The 13,712-nt window shown below is 47.5% G+C and overlaps 1 protein-coding gene across 1 annotated transcript in view; it reads left to right on the top strand.

Annotated features, from left to right (window-relative positions):
• Positions 1–11,575, top strand: part of LOC124233787 (nesprin-2-like) — a 298,013-nt gene extending 286,438 nt beyond the window's left edge. Inside the window, exons 106-116 of the mRNA XM_046650989.1 lie at positions 181–463; positions 993–1,061; positions 1,971–2,110; positions 3,956–4,070; positions 4,786–4,988; positions 6,031–6,231; positions 7,158–7,286; positions 8,488–8,679; positions 9,526–9,612; positions 10,127–10,173; positions 10,495–11,575. Of these exons, the coding sequence (XP_046506945.1) occupies positions 181–463; positions 993–1,061; positions 1,971–2,110; positions 3,956–4,070; positions 4,786–4,988; positions 6,031–6,231; positions 7,158–7,286; positions 8,488–8,679; positions 9,526–9,612; positions 10,127–10,173; positions 10,495–10,702 (1,674 nt within the window). The 3' untranslated portion in view covers positions 10,703–11,575. The remainder of the gene's footprint in view (positions 1–180; positions 464–992; positions 1,062–1,970; positions 2,111–3,955; positions 4,071–4,785; positions 4,989–6,030; positions 6,232–7,157; positions 7,287–8,487; positions 8,680–9,525; positions 9,613–10,126; positions 10,174–10,494) is intronic.
• Positions 11,576–13,712: the final 2,137 nt, after the last annotated feature.

Genomic DNA, 13,712 nt, shown 5'->3' with positions numbered 1-13,712 from the left:
AGATAGTGTAAACTGGAATAACACAGACAGGCCTGGGGAGCTGATTCTGCTTAAAGCTGCCTCAGAAATGCTGACAGTGGCCATTTCAGGAACTGCTGGACGGGCCGCCTTCTCACGCTGCTAGTAACTGCAATAGCCTGGGATTTGGTTAATTCTGAAAACTGGATCCTCCCGCTTTAGGGCCTGGAAGACGAAAAGGAGGCCTCTGAGAATGAAACGGACATGGAAGACCCCAGAGAGATCCAGACTGACTCTTGGCGTAAAAGGGGAGTGAGCGAGGAGCCCTCATCTCCTCAGTCTCTTTGTCATCTGGTGCCCCCAGCACCAGGGCCTGAGCGGTCTGGCTGTGAGACCCCTGTCAGTGTGGACTCCATCCCTCTGGAGTGGGATCACACAGGCGACGTAGGGGGCTCGTCCTCTCACGAAGAAGACGAGGAGGGTCCATACTACAGTGCGCTGTCAGGTAATGGCCGGGTTTCCAGAGCCCTTGAAATTGACCCATTTGGCTGTATTTTTAGCACCTTAGCAAGCTGGCCAACTCTCACTGGTCATAAGTCCAACTTGCGGCTGACCCAGACTTCCTGTGGCCTCCTGTGTGCTGTCCTGCCCACTTTTGACTCCTGAGAGTTGACTCACTCCTATTACAGGCAGAATGAAAGGAAAAAGAAACGAAAGTCCCATTGGGACGTTAAGGCTATTGCCTGATGGTGTGGCTGTTTGGAAGGCTCCTCAGTGGGCTTTCGGTTGAGTTTTCAGAGCATCAGTAAATGGAGTGTCTTGGTTCTCTGTGTGCACGTCCCCTTCCCCACCACTGCTTCCGACAGTGAGGAGTTGGCTGAAAAAATCCATCTGGTTTTTTAAAGCTTTTTAATAAAACAGATAAAGGGTACTTTTCTCCTTCCAGCTGACAATGTTTCTACTGTTTTAACTTAATACTTGGCCATTCATCTCCAGACGCCTGCAGTGAGGAAAATGACATTATTCTTTTTCAGATGTAGAAATCCCTGAAAATCCTGAGGCATATCTTAAAATGACCACAAAAACTTTGAAAGCGTCTTCTGGTAGGCCCTTGCCCGTGCATGTGTCTCAACATGGCAGCACCCTGTGGCGCACACTGCATCCTAAACCTCGCTCCCATGTCATGTCTGACCTCTGCCTTCTGTGGACACCATGCGCCTTGGTCCTCGTGTCATGGTGTATTTACACTGCCGTACTCACACATACCCGCGTGCTCCTTACCAAGCCCCGCCCAGACCAGAGCAGTCTCGACGCCAACCCTCGCCTCCCCCTCAGGCCTGTGCAGAAGGGAATTGTTCATGGTGCCTTTTTTTAGTTTTATTCCCGCTCCATCTAACTCGAGTCCTTTGGCATGGGCCAAGCTTTCTTCATGGTGGCTTGGTTTGGAACTACTTCCTTGCTTACGGTGATTTCCTGGGAAGAGGAGGGGTGGGTGGGGGTAGAGGTGCTGTTGCATTTGCCGTAGGAGAAGAAACCTTCCTTTCCTTGACTCGCAGCTCTAATCTTTACTCCCTGCCCGTCCCCATCTGCAGTGGGGGGTAGAACCACGAGCGGCCCTTTGGTCCCCAAGTCCATCCTGATGTTCACACTTCCCCTCACTGCTGACAGGCCTTCAGTCCTCTTGGCCCCCAGACCCAGCCTTGCTGCCAGTGTCCCCACCACTAGAGACCCTAGTTCCAAAATGTCATTCATCCCGCAGCAAATCATGTTTGTTGTGCTCCATCGTGAACCCATCTAGTGAAGGCCCAGTGCTGCTCAGTTGCATGACTCTCATTTCATTCCCTTCGGGGACATACTGACATTTTGCAAATGTGCATGCTTTGCAAGGAAAGCTGCAGAACTCATGTTATACTATAACCTGACGCCATGTTACCCATGACCTTTTTTGTGTAACTGACTATGAGTCCTTTGGTTGGAGAGAATGGACTGTCACTTGCTATTTTTTGTTTCAGGTAAATCCATTTCTGAGGGCCACTCATGGCATGTTCCTGACAGTCCATCCTGTCCCAAGCATCACTACAAACAAATGGGAGGTGATAGGAATGTACAACCCACCCCCTCCGATTCCAGCACTCCTTACAAACCAGCCTATGTAAGTCTTCACCCCACTGGGAGTATATAACCCAAGTGTGTCAGTCATAATCAGAAGTTTTCAAGAGAGAGAGATTTTGGTGTATATTGCATGTGCTCACTCCTCGGTCACATTTTGAGTTGGTTTTCCCACAGTGACAATATCTTTGCCGAGCTGTCCCTACTTCATTAGAACCCTGGCAAAACTGACTAGAGTTAAAGATAGGTTTGGGGCCAAAAACCATCTTTGTGTGTATTGACGTGATGTGACAGTGGTTACTACTGGTGAGTCAGTCATCCGTGCAAACGGTGGAGAAGTGAAGTGCTGGCTTTCCTGAGCTGCTCCTGAGCTCCCTAAACCTTTGTTCTGTTTACCTTTCGACCACACATCCTATTCAGAAAATTCTGACTTCATCTTCAGAATGATTTGACAGTGTGCTGTGGGAGATGTGTGTTTGATTCCTAGCCCTACTGTAAACTGGTCTGGGGCCATAGAAACTTCGCCTTGCCTCTGTAAGCCTTCTTCAGCTGAGGAACCTACCTCACATAATTGTTGTTAGGACTTAATGGGTATAAAGAAGGCCCTCAGAAGTGGTGATCGTCATTATTATTATCACTGCTGTATACGGCGTGTTGTTGTTGTTTGTAACAGTGACTCTTCCTTCTTAGTTACGTTTTCCTCAGGCAACATGAGTCCTTGGCATACTCTGACTATGCAGCTGTTGGGGGGCAGCCAACCTAGGATTAAATGTTGGCCACAGATCATTCTCAGTACAGAGAATTAGTGACGAGCAAGTTGAAATTACAATGTCTCAAGCATTTTTAGTGTCATCTTTTAGAAAAACCAGAAGCAGTGTAAGCATCATGGATTACTCCTCAAAGTGCACTATGTGTCTAGGAGTGACTATTGCCAGATAATTAGAGAAGATTCTGCCTGTTCATGGTCAGACCCGAGTCATTTGATAATAGGTTGTCCATGCCCAATTCAGACTCTCTTCCTCTCGCTCAGCAAGCAGTTGTCATCTTTAATCTGTCCCTCTGTGATCTGGAATAAGACTTGACAATATGGGTGGGCGGACCCCAGCACGCCACCTTTGCCATACCTCCAGGGTCGTGTGGTTTGGCCTCCTCAGTGACTATGCTTGTGTCCCTCACCTGGCTGGTTTCAAAAGCTCAACCCTTTTTTTTGTGTCTGAAACCAGGCATGTCACCACAGATCCAAAGCGTTTTTTATTTTTTTCATTCCACACAAATAGGCCATATGGACACACTCCAAAGACAGCATGGCTTTTCTAGAAACGATACATTTATTTTTAGAAGGGCCTGAGATAATAGCCCAATCAGCTCAGCGATAACAGAAGAGTCAATATGTGCAGTGAAAGATAAACACTTGGTACGAATGACCCTGGGAGGCGGATTCGTCCTCTGTGTTTCCGATTCCTAGTGATAATGCCACCAGCGCCACGGAGTGACTGGGGGGGATGACTAAAATTTTGTAAAACACAAATGTGCAAATTGGAAGGAGCTAACACAATAACAGTCTAGTAAGCCCAACAACTGTTTTTAACTCTTTACACGGTTGTTTGAGGAGCATTGGGAAGCCTGCAAATTCAGTCAGGCCGTTTTATTCCCAATATTGACGCCCCCCTGCTTTCCCCTCCCTGGGCTTCTGCTGAGGTGTTATTTCTGTTAACTCTGCTTGCTTATAATGCAACCAATACACTAAGGCCCCCCTGTGTCATGAGCAAGTTACTCCTCGAAAGAAAGGGCCCCGTGTCTTCATTCTGACCTGTTAATATGAACCAACATACTCTGCAGACAGCCTTTAAAATTTCTAGATGGTAACGTAAAAATTGGCTCATTCTAGGTAAAGCTGCTCTTATCTCCAGGCACTGATGGTGACAAAGAAGGCCCACAAGCCTTGAATGGCAGCCCGCAGCAGGAAGACGAGGGACTGGCTGGTCGACCCGGGCAGCAGTCAGGTAGGCTTAAAATTAGGCAGTTGGGGAGGGAGCTGGAGTCTGGTACTGGGGGTGATTAGGCATTTACTGTAAGTCATTGCTGGAGGGGACACTAATTAGGGATTGACCCAGACTGCTGCACTGACCCTACGGCAGCCAGTGTGATCTCAGAATCAGCTGACTTGTGTTTATAAACAGATTCTGAGGCTGTTTACTTTCAAAACTTTCACTTTTAAATCCTGTTGACAAAATGAGCCTCATATGCTGAAGTATGTGTTTTAATGACTTCACTTGTATATAAGTATCAGACATGAGGATGGTGATCAAAAAGTTGTGTCATGTGTCTCCCCATTAGGCCAGTTCCATGATTATAAAAGTAGTTACTCAGCTGAGTCTAAAGTCAAGCTAATCATTCATAGACCAAAGGAGAAAGCGCCCTGATAACAGCAGGAACTGAAAGGCTGAACTGGGACCACAGCACATGCTGGCAACATGCTGGGTCTCCTACCCTGCCCCACATCATTCCAGCCGTCGTGGGAGTGGAGTGGCACGGGCCTTGAACCAGAGCAGGGGAGATGAGCTATTCCACAGCCCAGGGAAGATGATAACGCCCACACCCTGAGCCTCTCGCAAGGGGCATCGCCTACAGGGCTTATCAGCCCGACACTGAACCAGCTGGAGGCAGAGAAGTCTGTTTGCATTGTCGCTTCTTTTTATTGGTGGCTTTTGATTCCAGGTGCTTTTGACCGATGGGAGCTGATTCAAGCACAAGAACTTCACAATAAACTCAGAATAAAACAAAACTTGCAGCAGCTTAACTCTGATATCAGTAACATCTCCATTTGTCTGAAAAAAACTGAAGCAGAGCTAGAAACATTAAAGATGGCAAAGCCTCCCAAGGATATGCAGGAAATGGAGCCCAGAGTGAAGAAACTGAAGGTGAGCTGGAGGCGTGGAGGGCAAGAGGAATTCAGAACGTGCATACAAATCAAGTGGGTCACATCTGTTAGTGGTGTTGGTGGCAACTTTGCAGACTGTGTGTGGTAGAGGTCAGTCTCTTCCATTTCACTTCTGTCACTGGCAAGGACCCAGATTCAGATTTTTGTTATCCTACAGAAGACTACCTACAAATGATCCCAAAGCCCAGAGCAGCACTGGGGAGTTGTGGCTCAGATCCCCAGCACTGGAAAGACCTGGCTTCTGAGGCACCTCTGGACTCTTATGAGGGTGTTAGTGGCCACTGTCAGGCAGCTTGAAACCACCTTTCCAAACTGTGTGCCACAGTCTCAGCCAAGACTGGTGCTGGAGTGTTGGGGGTGGGGAGGACCAGGTCACCCAGTGATGAACTCGGTGGTCTGATCTGGTCACCCCCTACACAGTAAGGAATTGTCACCCACACAATCAGCCCTTGCCCCACTGGAATGGTCCAGGGAGCAGGGGAGGGGCAGTTTGAGCCCTGCACGTTGGGGGTGCCCTAAGCATGAGCCTGAACTCCCGAGAGGACCCAGGGCAGGGGTTTCGGAGTATCCAGGCTCTCTTCATCTTTCTATTGTCATTTTACTGTGTGCACTCATATATAAGGAGTTACCATTCATCTTAAGGAGTAACACTTCTGTGATGTCTAGGGGCAAATGCCAGATAACTACCTATACTTTATCTAGAAGGCTTTAATCTGGTCCAGAAATGTTATTAAGCCAACCAGAGGTCAGCAGGGTCTATTCATACCTCCGGTTGAGGTGGCCAGCCAGGAGACAGGCCTTTGCTCTCAGGCCTGGTTGGCCGGCTGGCCAAGTTTACTGACCTTGTAAGGCAGGCAGCTCCCTCACTTGATGCTTCTCAGCCAGTCACAGGCGACGTTGCTCTTGTTTCTGTGGCCACAGCTCGGAGAAGTGTCTGGAAGATCCATTTCCCCCCGAGGTTCAAAATGAACCCCACATCTCTGTTTTCAGAATGCCTAACCCAGTCTCTTCCTCTGCGGTAGGAGATATTAAAAGCCTTTGAGACCTACAAGGCTTTAGTGGTGTCTGTCAATGTGAACAGCAAGGAATTTCTGCAAACCGAGAGCACCGAATCCAAAGAGCTCCAGGGGAGAGTCGGCCAGCTGAGGCTGCAGTGGGACGCGGCACAGGGCGCGGTGGAGAGCTGGAGAGACAGCTTACGGCAGTCGCTCATGCAGTGCCAGGTACGCCGCCGCAGCTGGTGCCCGAGGCCCAGGCCCACGTGGGTGGGAGAAGCAGATATTTTTATCATCCTCAGGCTGCTTTGGCACAGCCAAATATGGCTTGTGTTAGGAAATGTGGGCTCTACCATTTGTCTCCAAAGAAGCCCGCCTGCTGTCTCAGAGCCCTGACGGTCGCCCAGGCCCACTCCTAGTATAAGCGTTCCAGCAAACATTCCAGTAGGTCAGAGACGCCACCCCAACCGTACCCCATCTCGGTCCTTTTGCCAGGGAGGCTGTACAGCAGAGTGATTAAGAGACGTGGCCCTGGAACAAAGAGCACTTTAACCCAGCTCTACAGCTTAGCTGTGTGACCTGGGCAAATCATTGAACCTTCCAGACCTCAGTTTCTTCATGGGAAAAGTGGGAATCATTTGAGTGCCTACCTGCCTCACAGGGTTCTTTGTAGGACTACGCGCGTGTGATCTCAGGCCAGCACCTGACACAGAATAAATGCCCAGCACACGTGAGCTCCACACCACTGTCTGCCTCTGAGCCCAGCTGCGAGGCCACATGCAGCCCTGTCCCCAGGCCACAGCCTGTCCTGTTGGGCTGTCTCCCGAACCATTGAATCGGACAGATTTGTCGAGTAATTTGCGTGGTCTCCCTGTGAAATATCGGTGGAGCCTTCTGAAGCCCCACCTTTCTGCCAGCACTTTTCCCTTGGCTAAATTCAGCATGCCTCCTGGGGCTGTGCCAAATGCGCTCTCCTTCCCCTTTCCCTGTTTTTGGGGCCCTGGCATTTAGTTTAAATCTGGCCCTTTTATTCACTGGGTAAGACTAGAAGAGCAAGTGGCTATGATGGACTAGAAATAGCAAGCTCCTTCCCAGCACACCTTCCTTCATAGTTCGGAGAAAGGGCAATGCTGTGATGTGTGTTGTTTTTTAAGGACTTCCACCAGTTGAGTCAAAATCTGCTACTGTGGTTAGCGAGTGCCGAAAGCCAGAGGCAGAAGGCTCATGTCACTGATCCAAAGGCAGACCCCCAGGCTGTCCTGGAGTGTCAGGAACAACTGATGGTAAGTTTCCTCCTAAGGAGTTCTGCACTACCGCTGGCCCCTGCCAGGAAGTCAGTACTCAGGTAGCCTCACCTGGTGTTTCTGGGAACAACAATGCCAGTGTGCTGTTCTGCCCTCCTGTTCCAGTTGGTGTCTACTGAGCATCCCTTTGTAGTTTTGAAGCAGAATGATTTCCAGGGATGAAGAGCCATGGCCAAGAGCAGAAAGTCCTCAAGGCTCCCAGGAATTCGAGACAAAAGTGTTTAGCAGTATCCGGAGAAACTTATGTCCATTTGAAATGTTTTTTCCCTTTGAATGTGGCTCAGTTGGAGGAAAATACGGTGCTCATTGCTCCATGGCCATGATGAGTTGTATGAGTTTTCCATATCCACTATGGAACAGTCTGACTTCTTGGAGGGTAGTTGGTTTTCCCTATATTTCACTAGGAAGCCAAGATGAGGCCTATATCTTCTCACATCAACTCAAGATGACATATTTATCCATAAATTTGTATGTGGCTCGATTTTAAGTATTTTAAATTTAAAGTGCTGGTCGTTGTTCTTAAAACATATGTTTGTATGCTAAAATCTTTGTAAAGCCCCACTCTCTGGAGCAGCACTGTTCAGTAGACCTTTCTGCAGTGGTGGAAATGTTCTGTGTCTGTGCTGTCCATATAGCTGCTGGCTGCAGGTAGCTACTGAGCACTGAAATGTGGCTATTGTAACTGAAACGGAGCTTTTTCTTTTAATTTATTTAAACAGCCAGTGTTGTCTGGTGGCTACTGTATTGGACAATGAGCAGGATAACCACCCTCGACAATACGAGCAGATTCACCAGATACCTCTGTATTTCTGAATAGTATGCTCAGGCTGCTGTTCCAGTTTATCCACTTTAGATCTGCCCTGACTTTGATGTCCTGCCATGGTGGGTGAGGGCCTGGTCTCTCACACCACCCCCCTCACTTTTCCTCTAACTCCTCCAGCATCACAGCGGTCTCCAGAATGAGAAGGAATAAAAAATAGGAGTAGGGTGTCACCAAGTTGCTCCCTAAATGACGTTAGGCTTAAGGACAGAGACAGGCAGATACAAGAAGTAGAAGGTTCTGAAGTGGAATGCCACCCATCATTCATCCTGGGACCTTCCTGGTGCTGAGAAAGCCTCATGCGGCCACACTAGCTTCCCTTTGGGTAAGCAACTGTTTCACACACTTTTTTATTTTTAGCAACTAGAAAAGGAGCTAGTGGAACGTCAACCTCAAGTAAACTCCTTACAAGAGATCTCGAACAGCCTTCTTATTAAGGGGCATGGAGAAGACTATATTGAGGCTGAAGAGAAGGTGCATGTTATTGAGAAGAAACTCAAACAGTTACTCGAGCAAGTGTCCCAAGACTTAATGTCCTTGCAGGGACACCAGGTGAGTCCACTTGTGGCGTTTAACTATAAAGATGTCACATTCGATGCAAACAGGAAAGCAGAGGGAGGCCGTGAGCAAGTGGAGTGGTCTGAGTGGAGCCTCGAGTCGTGCCCCCTCTGGCTGCGTGGCCTCAAAAAGTCACATAAGCTCTTTGATGCTGTCTGTCCTTTGTAGAAGGGCGATAACAAGAGTACCTATTAGCATGGCTGGGCTATGAAAAACAAGTCTGATCCCTCTAGCATTTCTGCCTTGCCTTCATGCCCAACAGACTCCAGCCTTCACTCTCCTCATGTGACAGTTTCAAGTCCTTTTCATTGTCCTGGTCACTGTCTTCTGACCACCCTCTCATCTGTCTACTTTTTTCTCTTTAAAATGTGATCCAACTCAGAACAAAGGGAATACTCAAACCGTGGCCTCACCAGACTTCGGGCAGGCCTGTCCCCTTCATTCTAGAGTATGTAGTTCCTCCTGTGCAGCCAAGACCATAGTGTCTTGATGGCCACGTGATCACATCGACACTTGCTGTGAGCTCACTGTCAACTGAAACTGTCTCTCTTTCTTGCTGCTGCTAAACTCATCTCCCCCAGTGTGTGCTCTGGGTTTCCATGCAAATGGTTGGCCTTGTGGTGTTTACATTCCCTTTTGTCTGAAAAAAGTCCCTGTTAAAGTGGGTGGGGGGTGGGAGTGGTGAGAGCAGAGGAAGAGCCCCCTCTTCAGGAAAGATTTGAGCTGGGGGGCAGTGGTGAGCAGTGCAAAGGAGAGTCTGCGGGAAGCACATTTTGGGGCCTTGAGACTGTTTAGAAGCTTCTGTTTCCCTGAACTGAACACTTGGCATGTGGATTCCAGAACCCAGACTCGTCTCTGCCTGGCTTGGACGAGGCAGACTCTGGAGACCAGCCTCCAGCAGCGTCCGTGCCAGCTCCCCAAGCAAAGGTGAGAGCCCCTTTCTCCTGTGAGAACCACACTGGTTATTTTTAAGTTACTGAGATGACAGGAACTTGGGACTCCGAGGCCTCACTCAGCATTTCACGATAGCACAGATCTGCTTCAGCCTCTGCTGGGCAGAAGGGAGCTTTACTCCAAAGATTAAAAAAAAATTGCAGTACCCTTTTTAAAGACCTAACTCAAAAGCTGTCTTCTAGTCCCTGCTCTTCACTGGGATTCTAGTAGGTTGTGAAAGCTGAGAGCCCTTCTAGCGGTGTTGAAGGGGCTTCCTGATCTCTCCATTAACAACAGATCAACAAACTGGAACACGAAAATCTCGATCATTTAACAAACCCAATCATTTCTCCTCCTAGAGTGTAATCGCAAATGTATTACCCTAGGCTCAAAAGCTGGTCAGGAAGCCGACCTAAGGAAGGTGTGTGATTTAAGAATGAAGCATGTTTTATCAGGGACAGGACTAAACTATCTTCAGCTCATTAACTGGATTATTTTTATCCAGCAGTTCGGAGCAGAGAGAACTACAAAAGTCAAGAACAAGACAGACAGCAGGTAACGGGGCTCTGCAGTCACAGCAATGAGTCGTTGTCCCGTCCTGTTCGTGTCTGTAGCGGCCCCCCCCCCCCCCCCCAGTTCCACACTCCCACCACACCAGTCTTGCCAATGCCACCATCAAGGTCTTTGTAGAAACCTGATTTTCTCATTTTCTTTCATCTGGAAAGGGCTGGGCTTCTCTTACAAAACGGAACCCCAGCGGTTAGCCCCATTTTAATCTCAGGTCCTGGATGTCTTACGTAAGCAGGGGGTCAGGTAACATGAGCGGGTTTTGCTTCTGGAACCTCCTGATCAGCTCTCCACCGCCTCTCTTGACAGGGTGCCCCGTGGCTCGCGGCCTCAGCGCTCCTTCCTCTGCCGCGTGCTCAGGGCGGCGCTGCCCCTGCAGCTGCTGCTCCTGCTCCTCCTGCTCCTGGCCTGCCTGCTGCCCTCCTCCGAGGAGGACTACAGCTGCACACAGGCCAACAACTTTGCGAGGTCCTTCTACCCCATGCTGAGGTACACCAACGGGCCACCCCCCACCTAGAGGGCTCAGCCGGCCTGCAGCGCCCCACCACCAGCCTGTTTACTCAGGCGCCCAACTCACGGCCGCAGACCAGCCTGTGAGTGACTCTGAGCGTTGGCACAGTCCAGGGACCTGCTGTGGACACCTCCTTCTGGACTTGGCCAGAGAGGGCTCTCTCGGGACCCAGGGCAGGGAACCTGGGCAGCAGCTGCCCCGGGCAGTTTGGCAATGCTAATTGATTGGTTTCAGGATCTCTGGAAACTGCAATTTCCTGAAGAGCCAAGCACTTTGTGAATTCTGATTTATTTGTAAAACAACATTTTTAAACTGTAGCTAATATGGTCAATGAACAGTAGTGTTCACCACATAATATATATTCTAGAAATAAGCAAGCAGATTCCGCCTTAGCAATGGTTCAGAAATTCCCATGCACCCTTGGCTGATTGATTGGAACAATCATATTTAAAATGTTCAGAGTTAATTTTACTCCAGTCAGCTAGCCATCTTGAGCTACAAGTTATAAACCAAAACTTTCTGTTCAGTACTTAGGTCTGCTCTTTTATATTGCTTTAAATTTTTAAAGAAATTATATTGCATGGATGTGGTTATTTGTGCATATTTTTTAACAATGCTGAATCTGTATGAATAATGTAAACATTGATTTTTTTAAAAAATCAGATTTTAGCTTGAGCTTTTGACTAATGTACAGTAAATGCCAAACTACAGACTTTGTAGGGACCTTTTTGTAAGTTAATTTTATAAGACTTTTCACATTTAAAGTGATGCTTCGGGTTTTGTTTAACTGCTGGGCCATGGGGGGTTGGTACAGAAACTTGAAGCTGTTTGTGGTATGTACAACTTAGATGTTTCTCATTAAAACAAAACAAAAAAATAGCCATACTTTTGTTGTTCTGGATTATATTAAAAAGCAGTCAAATGGTATTTGTAATTTGCCATAGAACAAAAATTATTTTTAAAGTATCGGGGGGGGTTCTTGGTTTTAATTCTAAGCTGTGCTTTCTATTCTGCTTATTCAACTTTGTACACAGTCACTTACGCGGTCTGGAAATCTACAGCCTGCACATGTGGAAACTGCCCAGCGTGTGACCTTCTAGTGCTGTAAGGAGCAATGTGGGCAGCATGGCGTGGAAGCTGGACACAAGGGAAAGGATCATTTCACCCAGATTTTTCTATTCCCAGCTCTCTCCAGAGCGAATTAACAGATAATGTGTAACAAATGTTACAGGCAAAGCCACCTGCTTTCCACACAATTCCCACTGTCTGTGTCCCACCTAAACAGAGAGGGTGATTAGATGCTACTGAACTAGTCCCTTGGTCAACTGCTCCTGACCCGCATCTCTTGACACTTGGGAGACACCACTGACTTCACAGCAATCTCAGTCCCCTCTCTCCTTCTATGCAAAGCACAAACCTTGGGGGAAGCCAAGGAAATTGTCTCCACACTGTTGGAGGTGATGTGGAGAGAAAGGTACTTTTTACCACAAAGCTTCAAAGTGTTTTAACTCTTTAAAATAATTCATCTTTTTTCATGGATTACAATAATCCCAGAGGGAAATTTAAGCGAAAATGGTATCCAGACTTTTTGTTTAAGCCACAGAGTTGGTTAGAAGGGTGTCTGCTCCAGTTTCACAAAAGGCAAAGGTAGGTTCTCTCCCTTCCAGTCCAAAGGAGTAACATCCTAGAGACCATTTCTGCCCTTAAGAGGGACTCAGGGACAAGTCAGAGTTGTGGTGAAGGGAAAGTGTTGATTGCATTTTAAAGCGTAATTATGAATGTCAATCCTCAGGATAAAGGCCCTTGAGTCTTGAGTGTGTACTCTAGGCTTCTCCCCACTTCCCTTGCCCCCAGGAGTCCTTCCGTCACTCACAGCTCAGGGTATTCCCAAATGCATGTTATGAGATAGTGTTTTACACCTTCAGGAGGTTTTGCATCTTTCATTCCCCTTGTGCAAGGGAAATTTTCAAATGACTCTTGGCATTAAGATAGCTTAGGTATGAATGAATGACTTCTCTCCCCATCCCTAGGAGGGTATAATACTAATTGACTCAGATGGGGTACTTACAGAAAATCTACCCAACTAATTGATGCACTGATACCAGGACTTGTATATTGGTGGATTGCATTGTCCTTGAGCACACAGTGCCTGTGGTCATAAACCACAAGTGTGAGATTAGCTGACTCTAGATTAAATTGCTGCTAATGTTTAGAGTCTTCCACAACTTTAAGTCAGAGATTTTTAACTCTCTGGAAATTGTATGCAAGCATTTGCATTTATGTACCTTTTTCCAGGAAGAGTGTCCATGGTTTTCATCAAATTCTTAAAGGCAAACCTAAAATATAATAGAATTCAGAATAGAAGGGGAACACTGACTACTTAGCCTGATTACTGAAAGTTCTTTTACTCAACTCCCAACAAATTCATTTTTAACACCAAAATTACAAAAACACTTTATTTAGCTTATGTCACATTAAACTTCTTTTTGCAACAGTTCCACAGACATTAAAAGACACGGCAAAGGAAAAGTAGTACCTGGAGGAATGGAAAGCAGATCTCACAATTTGCTTTCCCACAACAGCAAACATTCATTTGTAAAAAGGCCCAAATTCAAAAGCCTGCTTAATGGTACAAGGCATTCATCTAAAAAAATGACACATGATAGCCAGCCAGCAGGCACTGAGGTACACCAGACCACTGAAGTTCTCTGACCAACAGTCACAGCATTTAGACACCCAACACAGAAAAGCAAATGCAGTAGCATAGCTTATGCAATCAACGGGAGCTGGTCTGGGCTGGTATCGTCAAACCTCTGCCCTTCCCGTAAAGGAAACCCACCATCACGTAACAGTGACCAGCCCCACAAGTGAAGAGGACCCTTGGAATTCAAAAAGAAAGGATCCTTGACTCCAAAGCAACAAAAAGAGTTATAAGAGGATCGTACATGGCCGAGACAGGGCACATCTTAGAGCTGCCCACTGGAGCCAAGGTTCCAGCAACTCTGAGAGCTGTACA

This window comes from Equus quagga, unplaced genomic scaffold, assembly GCF_021613505.1.
Source record: "Equus quagga isolate Etosha38 unplaced genomic scaffold, UCLA_HA_Equagga_1.0 226_RagTag, whole genome shotgun sequence".
Lineage (NCBI taxonomy): Eukaryota > Metazoa > Chordata > Mammalia > Perissodactyla > Equidae > Equus > Equus quagga.
The sequence above is the reverse complement of the archived record's forward strand: the minus strand, read 5'-3'. Positions and strand labels throughout refer to the sequence as shown.